The sequence below is a fragment of the Anomalospiza imberbis genome, chromosome 7 (assembly GCF_031753505.1).
Source record: "Anomalospiza imberbis isolate Cuckoo-Finch-1a 21T00152 chromosome 7, ASM3175350v1, whole genome shotgun sequence".
Lineage (NCBI taxonomy): Eukaryota > Metazoa > Chordata > Aves > Passeriformes > Viduidae > Anomalospiza > Anomalospiza imberbis.
In genome coordinates, this window is record NC_089687.1 from 30,175,796 (window position 1) to 30,194,417 (window position 18,622).

The 18,622-nt window shown below is 44.6% G+C and overlaps 1 protein-coding gene across 4 annotated transcripts in view; it reads left to right on the top strand.

Annotated features, from left to right (window-relative positions):
• The window catches only part of TMEFF2 (transmembrane protein with EGF like and two follistatin like domains 2), a 186,616-nt gene that overhangs the window by 139,193 nt on the left and 28,801 nt on the right, over positions 1 to 18,622 (top strand). For 3 of the 4 annotated variants that reach the window (XM_068196325.1, XM_068196326.1, XM_068196323.1), the window contains exons 6-7: positions 15,037 to 15,185; positions 16,316 to 16,375. In XM_068196325.1, coding sequence (XP_068052426.1) covers positions 15,037 to 15,185; positions 16,316 to 16,375 — 209 coding nt within the window. The remainder of the gene's footprint in view (positions 1 to 15,036; positions 15,186 to 16,315; positions 16,376 to 18,622) is intronic. The other variant, XM_068196324.1, reaches the window with a different exon arrangement.

Genomic DNA, 18,622 nt, shown 5'->3' on the forward strand with positions numbered 1-18,622 from the left:
CACATTCTCATGCAAATAAGTGGCTCTGTACATGGGAGATATCTGTGCAAATCATGCAGCTGCCATCTGCAGTGACCCCTGCAATCAGTACTGCCCCAGCAATCAATATTTATCTTTATTATAGTATAGAAAGAAAACATAAAAGAAACTAATGATTTTGCCAGCTTCTCAATCCACACAGCAATTAGGTCAGTCAGCTTTGGGGCCCTTCCCCCTTCCATCAGTTGCTCTCAAGCAGAGCATTTGCAAACAAGATGCTGTACTGCTATAAAGTACTAAAAGGTGGTTTGAAGTCTCACATACATTACACGGGTATTGGCTGCTTCATGTTCAGCAGTGTGTATAATAACTATGTGTGACCTACTTGTTCCAGATGCAGAAACAACGAGCTGCTTTAACATCTGCAATGTCCCAGGCATTATACAGTAGATATATTGCTGTTTTCTGCTGCTTTTCGTTCTCTTCTAGTGAAAATACAGATCTGTGTTCATGGCTGGGCATAATACTTACACATACATGTTGGACTTGTGCTCAAATTAGCACAGGAATGGAATAAAATCATTAAACATGCCCAATTCTGCAAAAACTTAAATTTGTGCTTAACTTGAGATCATACTTAAGGCATGAAGTGAAGCTGCTGCAGCATAAATCTTCACATGGAGCTTAATAGTCATGTCTAATAAGAGTCCAGGCAAGGGTTTGCAGAGGGAATTAAAGGCACTGGAGCACAATCTCTGCATTGCACAGCAGCAGGTGACCATGCAGGTTGCACCCTCTCACACCCATGTCACTTATCTTAGCCTCAACCTGATAGCACAGCTACCTCCAGTGCTTGCCCAGAAATTAGCCCACTTCTGTCTCTGTTGCCTGGTAATACTTCATTTGATGTGTGTTCTGTGATTAAAAGATTTTTAAATAAAAGGAAAGCAGCTGACTCCCAGGGAAACTGTTGAGATGCCATGTTGAGATAAGTGTAGGGACACCATTCAGTGGGTTAAGAGTCAGCAATACTGGAAAAAATGTAGCCTAAGCAACTGGAAATTAGTCAATGAAGTGTTTGCAATGAAAGGCAAAACATGAGGAATGTTAGAAAAAGCAAGATGATGTCTACCAATCTGCATATTACGTTTTCATTACGAAGCCTGCTCTAAGAAAGGGCCAGGTTGGAGGCTTTTATAGGAGGCTGGTCAGCCAGATCCTGCTGCCTGGAGTATGAGAGCTGAAGAGAGAACCCAGCCGTGCTTCTTCATTTGGGACTTGGGGAAAAAAATGCCATATGAACAGACACAAAAGTGGGAAAATTAGCCAAATACAAAATTATAGCTTGAATTGGTGTCCACAGCACAAAAAAGAACAACATTGCAGCAGCTCCAGCTTAGGTGAAAGATTTGGCTTATTAGAAACCAGGGTCTAGACATTGCTTTAGGGTCAGAAAATAAGATCCTCAGGTAAGCATTGCATGAATGCCATGGTTCCTGTCAGGTTTCTCTCTGGCAAGCTGCTGAGGTACTGTAGGACTCTTTCAGAGGGCAGTTTCAACCTAAACTGGTCTAGGTATAAAAGTGACTTTGTTTCCAAACAGAAACAGGGAAAGATCCCCACAGCCTTCAGAAATACCCTAAATCAAGTCAAAAATAGGTGGTTTTCCTCTTTCTCAAAAGGATTCTGCAGAAGGAGCCAGGAAAGATATGGAAAAAGCAGTTAGCTTTATCTGCAGCAGCCCTGAGAAAAACTATGATCCAGTTCTCCAGAGGAGGATGAGGGAATGAGCTCCTCGTGTTTCTAAACTGATTGCACTACTGGTGCCCTGGCTAGAAAGGTAATGCTTTGAAAAATGATGGCTTGTTTGGCCAGCTGGTGAAATTGTTGTACTCTACATATATATCTTTTGGGTTTAGTTAAAACCAGCCATTTTTCCCAGTCAGGTGAGTTTCACAGAATCACTTTACCATCTCTTCTGCATCCTTCATCCTGTGCCAAAATAGCCTATTTAATTTAGAAGCGAGACTGATTCCCAAGTCCTTTAGGATGATGGTTGGGAGAATTTGACCTTTCTCTCCCTTGAGTCAACACAATCCTTCAGAGGTTTATGTTCATTTGAGTAAGTCCTGCCTTTCCAGTTTCTCAGGATTTATTTTCTTAATAACATCCTTTAAAAATAAAAAAAAAAACAAAACAAAACAAAAAAAAACCCCTTGTTTTAACATAAGCCAAGATTGTCTGGAGTTACTTATACTTCATAGTGTTTTATTACCAATACACTTTGGAACACTCTGGTAAATAATTCAGCCTACACAAAGAAATTGGCTATATTTTCTCTATACATCGAGGAAGTCTGTCGTGTAGACTATATATCATGGCTCTAAATGTTCTCAGATAAATGCAAACCCACATTGTATTCCATCTGTACTACTCACCCAAGCAGGTTTTTAAGGACCCCATATGACACATCCATCTCTTATCCAAAAACTAGAATCTCTAACATTTGGTTTTGTAATAAAAATGACATTTTTTATCTTTTGCAATTACAGCAAAACCTGCTGTGTGTCCAGGGAATAATACTCTACACAATCATAAAGCTTTTAGATCATTTTTTCCCATGTGCTCTTCTTTTCAGATGCTCACCCAAACTTGATTTTCAGTTCAGAAGGTGAACTTCCAGCTTTCCAACTTAAGGAAGTAAATGGAAGTTATCCCACTGGCTTCAGTGAAACAAAAGTTCTCTCCCCAATTTGATAACTATGGAGTAACTTCTCAGTAGCCTGTGGAGCCTTTTGCCTGGTAGAAAGGAGAAAAAAATCAGTTGGATTGTGAATGCTCTGAATAACTTGGAAATTGTGATGATAAAAGCAGGATTTGCCTTACTGACTACTTCAGTTGCTTCAGAGGAAATATTGATTTGTGAAAAGCCAAAAATAATTTCTGAGATTCTGGGGGGTTTTCATGTCTTACCATGCCATGCTCTTGTAGAAGCAAGACACAAATTCTTCTGAAATTCAAGGGGAGGAAAGCTTGTAAGAGACACAGTCAACATTTGTCTTTGCAATTAGTAGTCTGTCAACATTAGAGTTGGGGGAAAAAAAAGATGAAATCATTTCAAAAGCATGGCTCAACACAGACTGATTTTCTTGTTAGGTTTCCACGGCCAAGATGCCTATCTTTGTGTGTGTGTGGATGGGAGGCATGGAGGGATGGGTGGTCATGGCAGAGAAGCCTGCAGGGAGGAAATGTAAAGCTGACTTGCCAATTAGTCCAGTTGGCTGTTTGCTGAAGAGTGGGGGGGAGCTGCAGTGGCTGCCCACGTTCAGGGGCTCGGGGAGGGTTTTGGGGACACTACCCAAAGGTAGAAGGGAGGTTGGCCTCTCCTGCCTTCCCTCTGCCTGGCTGGGGGGCTGGAATGGCTCACCCAGCATGAGCTGGTGAATTAAAGGTCGCTGTGACAGGGGCATCTGGAGATGTGGGGTGGTAGCATCAAGGTGGTGTGGCTGTGGGACTGCATTAACACTGCCCTGCAGCTGTTACAAGGGTTCACGTGTGTGGGGCAGCAACAGCATCCCTCTCTCTTTTCAGGCAGTGTCTAGGTACAACATATACGTGTGACAGCATGGTGGAGAGCCACCATTTCATGTGCCCAGATCAACAGGGGAGCAAATGAACCCAGGGTTTGGGGTTTTCTTTACTCCTCTGCCACCAGCTATGACTGTAGTTTTCAGTCCTGGGTAGGAAAGTGTCCCAGCCTCCCAGCACATGCCTTTATCTGCATTGGGAGGAATGGCTTTGGCAGTCTGTTTTGTGCTCCTTCTGTAATACAGGGTGTTGTAAAGATGACCCAGCTCCTGCTGCTTTGTGGGAGGGGCACAGGAGGGTCCCTTTGGGCCCTGCAGGGGCAGCTCTGTGCGCGGGTGCAGCCCGGAGCTGTGTGAGGCTCAGTTTGTGCCCCCACGGTGACGTTGGTTGTGTAACCCCATGGCTGGGGGAGCCTGGGCTCACCAGGCTGTGAAAGTGCACATAAGGGATGATAATGTGGTAATGCACATCAGATATTAATGTGCATTGACACATAATCATCTGCGTACATCGAGGCATTACAGCATGAAAGAGCAAGTGCAAAGGCCTTGCAGAGCAACGTGCCTTTGCACCTTTCTTTTCTCCCTGCTTTCTCTTAGCCTTATTATTTAAAAGTAAGCTTTCCTCCCGCCCTGGCCCCCATTTAGGCAAAGTCATCCCCCAGCAGTAAAGAGAGCGGTGCCTTCCTGACGGCCTATTTAGTCGCAATAAAAAGCCGATTGGCCTAATGCGCAATCAAGAAAAGAGTGACATTTATTGCTTTGGTTTTATGATGCTATGAACTGAGCAAGATTTGGAGCCTTACAGTGCCTTCAGGGGGCAGGAGATCACCAGCAATGAATTGTATTTATACCTTTTCCAATTTCCTACTAGCGTTTTAGCAATAAATAGACTGTGTTGTTATTGAGTTTTATGTAAGTATGTTTACGGAAGCAGGAATACAACTTTGTAGCTCAGAATTACATATGTTGGCTAAATAGATCAACAGAGAGAATAACTATGTAAAACACTGGAAAAGCACTTACCAATTTATTATCAAATGTCTTAATGGAATGCTTCATCTCTTCCATCTTTATGTTAACTATTAAAATAGAACTGCATCCATTTCAGAAAGTCGGAGGCTCCTTCACACACCCATGTAGGAACATCAAGGCCATGGTTTGTTCACACATCTAAACCATTAAAAATACATCCCATGCATTAAATATGAGCCTGAGCAAAACTCAGTAGAAGCTGATGCACAGGGCTGACCTCAGCTCTCACAGCCCCTGCAGAGTGGCAGGTGTCCCTTCCTCACAGAGCTCATCTCCTGCCCTAGTCCCTTCCCACGTGTGGGCTGTGGCTAAAAGCCTGTGTGAGATGTCCCCAGACATACAGATTAAATTGCTATGTCTCAGCCTGCCCATTTGGTAACAGAGCTCTCCCCTGTGGAACAGCACGGGTGCCCCAGGGACACCTGTCCTGGCCAGTGCACAGCACTTGCTCCTTTCAAGGAGCTGCAGGTGGATTCCACTGGTCCGTGTACCAGCCCTGAAGAAGGTTACTCTCATTCTATTAGTTTGCTGGCAAGGACATGTCCTTGAGATGGCACATTGCAGTCACTTGTCTGTCTTGCTTTCCCTGGCAGCAGTACTGTCCCTTGGGGCTTGATCCCAAAAGCAGCCAGCCCGTGGTCATCACGAGGCAGCAAGAGCAGAGGCAGATCCCCAGCCAGCAGGAATGCCTGGTTTTGTACAGCAGCTTTTACCTGCAGCTCTGAAGGCTTCGAGGAAAAGAGGGTTACTATTGCACCTTCCTTGCAAATGCAGTGATTTGCTCGGGTGCCAGGCTCATACCTGTGGGCTGAGATAATGTGAGGTTATCCTGTGCACAGATAACCTTTCTGCCTGTGCAGGAGGTGCAAATAATGCCTGAAGGAAAGCCTGGAAGCATTCTCCTAAAATGTCATTGAATAGCAGACTGGATTTTGTTGTGTAGTGGAAGACAGCTGACCAAGCAGGGTATCCTGGAATATGTGGCCAGTTCAGATGGTGCTGCCTCAAGCTGGTACCCCTGGTTAGGGTGTGGTGCTAGTAACACCAAGGTTGTGGGTCCAACCCCTGCATGGGCTGTTTTACCTAAGGTGATCCCTGTGGGTCTCTTCCACTTCAGAGTGTTCTGTGAATCCCTGAGGAAGCGAGAGGCACACATGTTTAAGGACACAGAGGGGTTCATGGGGAGAGTTGGTCTGGGCACGTGGAGGCAGACTTCACATTGAGGAATTCCTTTACCACAGTTTTTGCTCATTTTAGGAAGGTCCTCACTTCCCTTCCCCCCCAGCAGTGGATAGCTCATGCGCAGCCAGGGAGGGTGCTGGCAGCACACTGGTCTCTGCTAGCCAAAAGGCCATCATCCCTTGACTTTCACTGATAAATCAGAGTCCACTTTCAGAAATAACTTGTAGAAGTGTTAGCAGAAATTTGCAGTTGGTCCCAGACAGAGCTGCAGTTCTTTGTGAGCAGATGGATCCTTCCTGCATGGCAAGGCCCATGCCAGGACCTGCAGCCAGCCAGTGTCCCATGCTTCCCACTGAACATTGCAATATTCCCACTGGCTGTTCGGTCCAGAGTGCAACTGTGGGATTTGTGGAAACAATTTTCATTATTTGGCTGGCTTTCGAGAGAGGAGTGAAGAGTATCAGCAGTGTGAGGCACACAGCAATAAACCGTTCATGAAGGACAGCCTCAAATGTTTACAGAGAGAGAAACAGTCAGCAAAGCTTTGTTTTAGCACAGACCACAGAGACGTGAAGGACAGCAGGGGCAGGCAAACCACAGAATGGCATTTATTTTATTCTATGAGTTCTAAATAAACTTTACACGTTAGATACCTGCAGACGCTTGAATTGGCCTATGCACAGAATTAGAATTTTCTTGTCTGGTCACATAGCTAGCATGGGGGCTTTTCCATGACTCTTCAAACCCTGTCATCAGCCTTGGGATTCTCTGGCTTTAAAGCATCCAGTGTAGCAAATATCGCTTTATACAACTTAGTATCTTTTCAATAACAATGATATATAGAAGGACAAAAAAAAAAAAAAGAGAGAGAGAGGGACACGTTTATTTTGCTGTAAAGTTGTTAGCACACAATTCAATGTACTGTTGAGGGCACCAGAGGCATTGGGAAGCCAGATGAAGGTCACACTATAATTGGTGCTGTGAATTGTAAAAAGGAAGCAAAAGTGAAGTCTGTAATATTTTTTTTTTGTCAAAAATTTAGTAAAAAAGTTACAGGTCAAAAATTAAAGGGGAATTAGGACTCAAGTTGCAGTGTCTTGCACTGCAAATGAAAGATTTTTTTTTCCTGGAGCCGCAGCCTCCAGGATGACTTCTTGAAAGCTGGAGGAGCATGAGCCCAGCTCCTCACTGAGCTCTGGGAAGCAGCCAGTGCCCAGGGACTCTCTTCAGGGCTGTACAGCAAGGGGTCTCCAGGAGCAGTCCATGGTTTTGGAATGTCCTCCATGAGGTGCCATGCAAAGCATGCTCTACAAAATCTGTGGGTATTTTTAAGCACTGCCGGTGCATCCCTGCTATCCAGTAGCAGCAGCAGTGTGGCAGCTGTAGCCCAAGCTCCTGGCTCTGTCTCCAGCTACACTCCCAGAGTGTGTTGCATTTGGTAGGGAAGGAAGGCCATCAGTAAATATATTCACCACTTTGGTGCAGTTTAGCTTGACATATGTCCAGTAAACAATATTTTGGGCTCTTGAAGTTAAAAAAAAAAAAAATCACCTGATTATTCAGTGCTTCCTTCTGTTATGATGCTTTGGGGTCCTTCAAATCATTTTCATTATGCACTACATAATAATAAAAATCTCCATGCAATATGCTGATAATTCTGTGCATGGTCTCTGTGATTTCTAATTGTTTGAATAACAGGATGCTATTGAAATGCCATGCAGAAACATTGCATCACCCTGAGGGAATCAAGCTTTTCTCCTTTTACTCCTGGTGAAGATAAACATTTGAACAGTTGAAATAAGTAAAATATCCCAGGGAAGCCACCATGCAAAGTAGGCATGCTAAAGCCCTTAGTGCAGAAGCAGGGCTGCAAAGGACAAAAAGGAAAAATAAATTAGATAAATAAATAAGTAACAAACATTAAATGGAAGGCACTCAAGCTGTGCTTTTCTTCTCTTGTGATCTTAAAGCAGAAGAGAAGCACTAGCAGGCCCAGGAAAGAAATACTGCATGCTATTTTTGTGCTGCCATTATAAAATATGTATTGTTTATTGTTCTGCACTGCAGCTAAAGTTTTGCATCAACCTCAAAAATTACAGCAAAATTTGTTTTGAAGGAGACACACAGAGTCTCTATTCTTTAAGAGTCTTAACGATGTTCTTAAGAGTGCAGTGATAGGATTTCAGGTTCCTGGCAAGCACAGACAGGTTGTAGGGTATGATTCATAGAAAGTGTAAAACACTGTGTGCCAGTGTGCACTCTGAATATCTTTAATGTATATGTATGTCAGCAGATATAAGATGTTCAGTGCATGCCAAAGCAGGCAATGATGCCAGGCAGTTTTGGGTGCCATCCTCTTGGGCTGAGCTCCACATGCAGCAGAGACCACTGTGGGGTACCTGAGTTTGGCCAGACTGCCAAAGGTCCCTGGTGACTCTGCGCTGAGCATGGCAGGACTCTGCACTGAGCACGTCACCTCTCTGTTAGGGGTGCAGTGGTGCCAGCCCATTTCTGTAGGGCTGGCTGAGATCACTGTAAAGCTCAGAGGTGTGCTTGGAGATGGGCTGAGGGTCAGAAGCTCAGATTTATGTGCTCCTTTTGATACTCACATCAAAACAAAGCTGTGTCAAAGCTGCCTGGAGCAATCCAGTTTTGCTGCCTGTGTGTGCAGGTGGCTTTGTGGGTGGGTGATATGCCAAGGTAGGTACAGAGGTGACCTGTCCCTGCTCCCCAGTGAAGGGCTGTCACAGGCTGTGTGTCTGAGCTCCCAGAGGTTCACCTTGCCCAGTCCCTGCCTAGAGCTCATTCCAATGTCTCTGCTTGATGTTGTGTTGAGATATTAAACACCCCCAAAGCTGCCTGGGTAAATGAGAGCTCCCACAGCCTCCTGACACGCGGCTGAACCGTGCTACAATGCCTGTTCCAGTGTCGAGGCATAATGTTAAGCCTGGCTTCATTTCAGCTTGCTGCTGGTAATGTCAACAAAGATGCCCTGTGTACCAGAAAGAAAAGCATTGATGATAGAGAAGGCATTTGAGACTGATTGCCGGTTTCTTTATGCAGGCATATATACTGCCAGGTTTGCTTTAATGGCAAATGGGCATTAAATGGGCATTTAATGTCCTACTCAGAGGGGTAGGGGGCTTGGAGAGGTCTATGCTGACATCCAGAAATGTGAGTTTCTGATCACCATGTTCTAGTCAGAGCAGAGGAAGATAAGAAATGTCTCTCATTGAAATATCGTAAATGTACAACAACTGTGTTATTATTTATACACTGTTTTGTGGCAAAGGGCTTTGGGCTTTTTTATGCTGCAAAATTTTCTTGGGTGGTGTTTTTGGTTTTTTTGTGGGTTTTTTTTTTTTTTTTTTTTTTTTTTTTTTTTTTTTTTTTTGTGTGTGTGTGTGTGCCAGGAGAAAATATACAGCATTTAAAATTATTGCAGAATGGAACTTCACCTTCCCTGTAAAACAGTGCTCTCTGAGACATGGTGGGATCTCACACTTGACCAAATTAGCATATGCACTCAAATATCAGAGCTCTGACTAGTAAAAATAACACTAGATTTGCATGTTCACATTTTTAGCTCTTGCCTCCCTGTCTCTTTGGTTTTATGCCTTTTTTCTTGACTGACAATTCTCTTTGTGGCAGATTTATTGCTGTTCTGCTGTTTGGACCCTGTAATCAACTAGGCATTTGGCTGAAGACGTTAGTCATTTCATTAAGTACTTCTCTCTCAGATATCTCAGGCACAATTTTCTGTTGCTGTGGTTCCAAAAAGCAAATGACCCATGGCCAGCAAAGTCTGAATATGAATCTTTAATAAACAGAGGTAGTACCAACAATGCTCTCAGGTTTTCAAACAGCAGAGGGCTAATTAAAAGATGCTGAATGGGGAAGGGCTGCCACTGCCATCTCGCTCTGACAGAAATGTGCCTGCATCTGTTCCCAGTGAAACCACTCTTTTGGAAGCATTGTCTCATTTATCCTCCTTGCTTCCCATCAGAGCTACATAGGAAACCTTCCTCATGCTACGTGCAGATACTGCATAGTAATTTCTTAAAAATTATTTTTCAGTAATACATTGCTGGAAACAAAGACTGAATAGTTGTCTTAGGAGTAAAGATAAAGCATGGAGTGTGTTTCTTTTTGTCATCACTGTGTCACTAATGATTATATTCTATTCATGAACTAAGGAAACAGAATTATAGTAGTCTCCTACCCTTTGTGGGCAAAGAACCATTCTCTCATTTTATTGAGACTCCTCCCTAAAACATAGCTCCTCCTTCCAGGGACAGCCCTTCATAGCCATGAATCCTCTCTTCAATAACTTGCTCTCTGCAGGCAAAGGTACTCTCTGTGCCCAGAAAATAATACCATATGTTATTTGCAGAAGTGTGGGGTGTTAGGAGACTGTGCACTCACCCATGCTTGGTTTATTGACCCCATTAATTTTTATGGAGACTGATTCAGCAGGAAGCCAAGTTGGCTGCTCCAGCTTGGCCAAACAGCCTGGTGCAGCACATCCCCATCACTGCTGGCACGTGGACCAGACTGAGGGCTGGGCAGCATTTCTTCATGGTCAGGATCTGAGCTGGAAAGGAGTTCTTTGTGCTCTTCTCTCATTTCCCTGGGGAGGGAAGAAGCACAATAAACAGGTGAAATCCCAAATTGCCCGTGGGTTTTCTTGTGCTGCTGAGCACCCTCTTTGCAGTTCCTGCCTTGATGGAAGCTGCCAAAGCTCACAGACCAGAGTGCAGCAGCACACACCCCACAAGTCAGTAGTGAGGCACAAGGAGGTGCCTGTCAGCATCTCCCCTGCCTCAGGCTAAGCTCAGCTCTGCCAGCTCTCCCCCAGGCATCCTCCTGGGCCTCTCCTGCATCTTATCTGCAGAGCTGCACCTCTGCCTGCAGACACTTTCTGGTTCATCCTGGGTGTGACATTCTCATGACAGGCTCCAGCGTCATCAAGCAGTGTTGCAAGATCCACCATGGGGAGGTAGCCCAAAATCCCCTTAGGAAGTGCCCAGGCTTGTCCCTTCAACAGTCTTTTTTTAGTTTGCTTTGGTGTTTTTTGCTTCCATGATCACCAAAGTAACCACACTGATTGCTGGATATTCAGCTCCTCCAGGATTATCATCATGTGAAATGAAATGGCATAAAATAAAGTGTATGAAAGAAAGGGAATGCATTGGAGACTATCACAATGACCTGGAAGAAAAGAAATAAGAAAATGAGCCTTGTTTAATGATTGTTTATAGTGGCAGCCCAAATTTTAATCAATTAACATATAAGCCCATTACTTGAAGATGCAAAGGGCCTGTAGAACAGCATTCCTTCCTTTCTCGGAGGAGATGCAGGGTATCTGCTGACATATTGGAGGCTCTCCTTCCTCACAGAGGCTTTTAAAGCTGCGTTTCTGATTGCAGAAGGCGTGGTTAAATCTTACACATATATTCTGTGTATGCTCTTGGGTACAGTTTGATTCTGTGACCCCCTAGGAGACCTCATTGACCTTCCCACAATGTCTTGAGCACCAGGAACGCTCAGTCAGCCTTTCTATTGCCAGGCTTTTTTCAGTGCTACACTTAGGAACACAGAAAGCAAATAGATTTATTGATAGAACTATAATCAGAAGTCATAGGCAGGATGATAACATGGTCAAATGATCAAATTAGTTAAAATTCAAGGCATACTGGTGTGCCTCAGGAACTGGGAAGCTGCAGGCAGCCAGCCAGCCCATTGGACACACCCTTGGCAGTGGGATGGGTGCTGCCAGCCCTGTGCATGACAAGTGTTAGGGGGAGGATGTCTTCAGGGTAGGGGCTTCCTGTGTCCCACAAGAGCTGAAGGTACTCTCTGTGCCCAGAAAATAATTCCATTGGTACTGTCACCTAACACACACCTTGAGCCAAGGGATGTCACAATTTGGTTCTTGTTTACCACAAGAGTGTCCCACTCTTGCATTTTATAATGCTTCAAGAAGTGAAGGCACCTTTACAGGTTTTCATTCCATCAAATGCATTAAGTGCTGTTCAGCAGGTATTTATTACCTGGCTGGTGGATCCCACTGAAGTCTGAGCTGTTCTCAGAGGCTGCATTTGCCTGGACACACACATTTGGAGTACGTGCCTTGCCTCTTTCTCTGCATTTTGCCCTTCTGGAATCTGGCAGCATGTTCCAAATGGCAGACTTTGCTCCCTCCAGTTTGAAAAAATGTGTTGGAATATCATCATTTTCCCTGATAAGAGGAGCACTATAAATTAAAAAGAGCCAGCAACACAGGCACATTAATCTTCCTTATGCAATCCTACCTTTTTGCACTTCATGACATATATTAGATGTCGACTTAATTGTGCAGCCTTTAAGTAGGATTTGGGTGTATCAGTGGAAAAGCAGTAATAAACTGTGGATGCAAGCTAGAAGTTGTCTGCTGAAAACTGTGCAAGGAGTGGATGATCCTTGCAGCAAGGAGATCGGGGGCGGTAAGTTTGGTGTTTTTTCAGCATCCCTCTAGCTGGCTCTGAAAATCAGGTTTCACACAGGGGATCCTATAAGGCTTTGGAGCATATGGTATCATGCTGGGGGAGTCCTTTTCTGCTTCAGAGTGATCTGACCCCAGCACAAGCTGCACGTGGCTTGTGGTGCTCACATGGTTTGTCCTCTTCATGCGTCTCCTGCAGAGGTTTGCTTGGAAAGAAAGGCTGGTGTCATGGTTGAAATTTTATACTGGGGTACAGAAAAACCTTGGTTCTCTTCTCAGTTTTGCTGGAAGAGGACTGGAAAGTAATTTTGGGTCTTTGTGTTTTGGAAGGTATCAGAAGATGTAAATAAATGCCTAGTGGGCTCTGAAGCAGTCTTTGAAATCAGTGGGAAATAGGTCTCCGAGATACCAGAAATCCCACACAAAGTGTTTGCATGCATCTTTAAGCATTTAAACACCTTTAAAAATATGTCTCTGAAGTGTCTAACTCTGAGCATAGGTTCCCTGCATCCCCTAGGTATTCTTGAAACTGCATCCAAAGTTGCTGAGATTTCCCCTAAAGAGCACCCTTTTGTTGTAATTTTCCCGTTGGCTTAATTTTCTCTTGAGTTGAAACATAATATATATTAACCTTCACTCATTTTTCTGTAACAAAATGTAGAGAAGTGAAGCTGTTTCTTAGCTGGCTTATTACAAAAAAAGGAGCATATGGCTGATTGTGTCCCATCTGAAATGCAAATGGTAGAGCTACGTGGAAAGAATTGCTATTACTTGAGCAGTAAATGTTTCCTAATGAAGTGAGTTTGACTAAGGTGGGAAGCTGGAAATGGCTGCAGGAAGAAATGATGATGGTTAATATTTCAGTAGAGCAGAACATTCTTATTCTGCTGATAAGGAGATTCTTGGGAAATGCACTGGATTTTTTTCTTATATTCTGTATGTTTATCAGTGTGGGGAAATTGCTACGCACAGGGAGCTAGACGCTTTTCTTTGAGTTATGAAATCATGTAATTTAATTTATAACCACAGCTTTTCACCACTGGCCTCTTTCTGAACTGAAGTTTTCTGTATTTAGTGAATATTTGGGGTAAATAGACCTACCCAGTGTAAGAAAAAAATTCTAAAAGAAGACAGCTACTGGTTCCACTGTTTTCCATCACCCTGGGCACATTCCTGGAGGCCAGAAGCCAAATGTGGTGATGAAGAGATCTGACCCTAACTCTCCAATTTCCTTCTTCCTCTTTCCACCCAAGTTTTGTGTATATCCCTCTACACCTCCAGTAGTCAAAGGTGTCCAGATGTCTGCTGCAAATGGGAGGTAGACTGACTTTTAAACACTTTCTTAAATCAAGCAGCGAGGCTGGAGGCTTGACATTTCCATTACTTAGCTTTCCAAAGGGAGAGCCAGGGAGCTGGCACTGCGAGGTTCAGCACAGCCAGTGGGCTGGAAGATAGAGCATCAATCGCACTGCTTTGCCTTAATGTCAGAAGGAGCCAGGAAGAGTTTGGATAGCAGCATGTGCACAATTACGTGCTCAGAAGAGCTGGAGCAGCTGCCAGGTTAGACCTCTGGCTTTGTCCCCAAGCAAGATCACGTTGGGTTTGCTGAGGCTGAGCTGTCTGTTACACGGCACAGTTGGGGGACAGAAGATTAGCGTGCCCTTCCCCTGCCGATGCCCAAGGCTACCTGACATTGCTAATGATAATGAAATAGCAGAAACCTAAAGAAAAGAGTCTGCAGCCTGCTGCCAATGGACATAATTAGGTTTCTCCATCTGAGAAGCAATGGCGAGGCTTGCTGGGATCAGGATGTGTGCACGTTAGCACGTTAGTTCAGATCCAGAGCAGACTGTGGAAGTGAGTACCTCCCTGTGCTCTGGTTCAGGTCACAGGGCAGCCCAGGAGCTCACAAACTGGGTTCTGGAGTCTCTGGAGATGGCCCTAAGCAATCTGAGGATGGGACCACCACTGCCCGGCCTGCATTTGCCCACACTGTGCTCTCGGACATGGGAGCTTTGACCCCTCAGAGAGCACAACAGGAGTCCTTCCCGGGTAACACCTGTGTAAGGCTTTTTGCTTGCTGAGTTATCCAACTGCTTCATAAAGTGCTTGTGCAAAAGTCTTCCCTAAAACAGCATTCTCCTGGTTTTAATAGTGAGTAGCCTCTCTGTGTCCAGGAGCTGGGGAGATCCCACTAGCCCAAGGCATTGAGAGAGTGCGGTCACATCCCTGCTCCAGTCTCAGCCTTGGGCAGGTGGTTTTATCCCAGTGGGGTGACGTGAGGCTTCAGTTTCACATCTGTTACAATTAGAGTGCTTCTAGGTGCTGTAGTTATTTTCAGAGTTAACTCATAAATCAATATAAACCCACATTTATATGGTATTCCATACAATGGACTGCACCTGAACAGAGGAGAATTTTGTGGCTTCTTTAGTTTGCAGGAGGGCTCAGCAGCTTTCTTTTTCTGCATATCTCTTTGGTTTACAGGGGATTACAAGTGGTAATGCTGTGGTGCAGTTTTCCATGTAAAACACACTTCTTTTAGCTTTCTTTTTGCTTGCTTTTATGTGCCTCTTCCCTCTCCCTGCATCTCATTTCCATCAAGAAATACAAATGACCTCGTGACAGAACATTCCGCTTTCATTATGTTGATTTGCATTGTACAGTCAGGACAATACAAACACTTATATTTCTGAGATGTATTTATGATGTCTTTAAAAAAGTTTCTCATATGAGCCTCTTCTTTTTTCTCTTTCTGTATCTTTTCAGGTGTGTGTGCAACATTGACTGTTCTCAAACCAACTTCAATCCTCTTTGTGCTTCCGATGGGAAATCTTATGATAATGCATGTCAAATCAAAGAGGCATCATGCCAGAAACAGGAGAAAATTGAAGTCATGTCTTTGGGTCGATGTCAAGGTAACTCTCATAACAAAACTCATTTCGAAGAATGTTTTCAATTTTTGTTCAGGGAGAAAAAAACAAAAACCTGGGCTGGCTTCTTATTTGGTAATTGTTGTATTTCCCTTAGACTGCTGCAGTTGATACTGTAGAGCACAGAGAGGTGAGAGGCAGAGCCCTCCGTGGTGCAGACACAGCGAGGCATGAGAGGGGGGCATCACTCCTAACCCTGCCTACAGCCTGCCCCCAGCAGCAGCAGGGCACTGCCCAGCCCTGCCCTGGGTTCTGTATCAGTCACCAGTCTCCTGCCCCGAGCAGCTTGCCCAGAGCTCTGTCTGCCAGGCAGCAGTTGGAGCAGGACAGTGGGAATGCCCCTCAGATACATTTGGCCACCCAGGATGGATCCTCTGGTGCTCCCTTAAGTGGAGCAGCATGATGCAGTCTTGGGACATTCTCTGAAGAGGTGCTCCCAAACACAGTGCTTGGACTGGTTCTTCAGGTGACCCTTGCTGGGCCCCATGATGCCCAGGATGGCTGGAAGGAAGTTTTCCAATCATGGCTCAAGGCTCTCTCTGTTTCTCCATGATACAGTGCTTCTCTGTGCCCATCTCTTGAGCTACTACATCACCTGTAACCCTTGAGCTGATTTTAAAAACCTTGTTTTTCTCTAAAATGAAAATGAAGAGAAGTTGCCTTTCAATAGCTCCTGTAAATAAAGTGTCTGCTGAGGCTCAGACTCTCAATAGCTTTTTTCCTTAGCTTCTGACCCATAAATCCTCAGTACATCTACTTTCAAGGCTATAGTATACAGGTGTATTAAACATATTCCAGTTTACTCCTTCCCTTTAAAGTTAACCACCCTAAGTTCATTTCAGGGTACATATTAAAACTCCCCAATTACTTCAAGTAGAGCAGAAATGACAACTCCTGCTTCAGACTGATATATTTATCCCAGCTGCAATCTGTTATCACATATTGTTAGAAAAAAGATCCTGCTGTTTTCACCTGGCAGGCCCAGGAGAGCCTTGCAGCCAGCAGAGGTGATGTGTGTGCAAGTGAAGTTAGCCCTGCCTGGGCACTGTGGTGGGGGCATGGGCTGTATCGAGTCCAAGCTCCCCAGGCAACTCAACACATTTCTTTTCACACAGACAACACTACAACAACTACAAAATCAGAAGATGGGCATTATGCAAGGACAGATTATGCAGGTACGGTTCCTGTTCTGTAAGAATCACAATTCACAGGATCTGTGTAAGTCTCTTTTCTCCTTCATTTGCTGAGTGAAGTGTCCTCATATTCTAGTATGGTTTTCCTGGTTTACTTTAAGAAAACACTGTCTTTCCATTACTCTTTCTTTTGCTACAAACTCTCTTCTTAATAAATGGGCTGCTTCTATTTTTGTCAACCTACAACTACTCTGGCCATAAAACACCTGTTTTGACAGAGGAAATAAGTACTGTAAATTATTTGCTGGAATTAGCAGACATTATTGAAAATTACAGAATCAGTGTACTAGATTATGCATATTTTTGTCATGATATACAGGTTTAAGGAAGTGAAAATCCAGCTCATAGCACTGCTGGGATACCATGAAGTGCTGCCATAATAGATATTACCTGTCAGCATTTAACTATGAAGTTAATAAGGTTCTTAAAATGTGGGGGGTTTAAGTGATAAATGGGTTTAATTTATTTAGAAGCTATAGTAAAATATAATGGCTGAATAGCCCTATATGACATTTGAAATTAAAAACATGTAAATACTAGTGAGGTTTGGGAGACATTTTTTACACCCTTTGCCTGGGAGGATTGATTTAGAAATTGAACATGTGTGTGCATGCGCACGTGCATGCAAATGTTCACAGCTCACACTGAGAACGAAAGCCTCTGGGAAGGTCTGGTGAAAATGGGTCAGGTGATGCACTCATTGCTTCAGTTTCATGGTATTTCTGTGGTTTTAAAGTGTTTGGAGAGAGTAGGTGTGGATTGCTGGGTTTTCCTGAGCTGCATGGCTCAGGTGACACCCAGGTGACAGTTTCACAGGTGTGAACATTTCCTGCTGGGAAAGTGCTGAGGCAGTATTTAATCCAGCTGGTCATCTCCTGTGCCATCCCTGTGACAGTGGGGTACCCGGCCTTAGAAATGATTGTTCTGTTCCTACTTAAAACAGTGTGTGATGATTAAAGCATAGAGCTCTGAATAAATGATGTCTCGGTGAGGCAGAGCAGTGTGAGGTGTTGCAGCACAAAGCAGGGAGGGTAGGAGTTGCTATGGAAAGAAAATGCTGGGATGAATTTCTAAAAGATCAAGGGTGAGCCATGGCCCAGGTGTTTCCTACTGCCAAGGAGCCCTTCCATTGGTGAAGACAGGGACATGCAAAGAAGTCTTCAGTGTCTTTTCTCCAAACTCTTGATTGCCCTCAGCTTTTTGCGGTAGGTAGTAGTCAGTTTTCGTAAAAGGCTGGAAAGGCTGATGTTTGTGTCCTGGGGGGACAGGGGACGGGAGATAAGGCCAATTAGGCCAAAATTATTTAAGTTAGAAACAAGGCCAAGTAATGTTATCTTAAATCCTTTCTCTTTCTTGCTGGAGAGCTGAGGAGAGCACTGGCTTCCCCAAGCTGAGATGAAGGCCTGGAGCCCCTTTTCAGTGTGCAGCCTGTCCTAGGCTGCTGCTGCCTGGTGGATTTCCTTTAGGATGGCAGGAGCCCACATCAGCTAGAGAGGCAACAGCAGGCAGTAACTGAGTTGTAACAAGAAGGGAGGGAAAGGCAGGTTGGGGATTAGGGAGGAGGAGGAGGAGATTGCAGTGGTGATAATAGAAAGCTACATCATGGGTCATGGAGGAAGAGGACCACAGAAGGCACCTTGAGCTCAAGTAAGCAGAAGGAAGAGAACAGCTCTTGCTTAGGAGAGATGATATTTCAGCCCACATTCAAGAGGAGAGGTGGTGGGTAGAAGAAAATTGCAGCAAAGTGTTGTCAGGGGTTGGGAGCCAAGGAGGGACTTCAGGAGGAATCTGGGTTACTTGACAAGGAGGGCAGAGCCAAGGCACAGAGGAGCAGGTCTGTGGTCTCCAAGCACGAGGACGTCAGAAGAAGTGTGGGAGCAGTCCAGTGGGAGATGGTCCAGTAAGAGATGACAAAGACTGTGGGAAGGACACAGGACACCTTTCTGCCCTACAGCCGTGGGAACCATGGAAGCATCCTGAATCAGCAGTGAAGTCCAGCAGGTACCTCAGGCACAGGAAGACACCATTGTTGCTCCTTAGAAACCCACGTCTGGGGGCTTCTGGTGTGGCTCAGGGCCCAGTGGGCTTCTCAAGGGTGGTGACTGTGTTCCCTGGGCAGGTCTCACCAGGTTCTATCCATTGATTTAACCTCAGCCACAGTCACCTGTGCCAGCTGATGTCTCTTTTGTGTGCACCTATTTCTCTGGCCTAAATTTTTCATTTTTACAT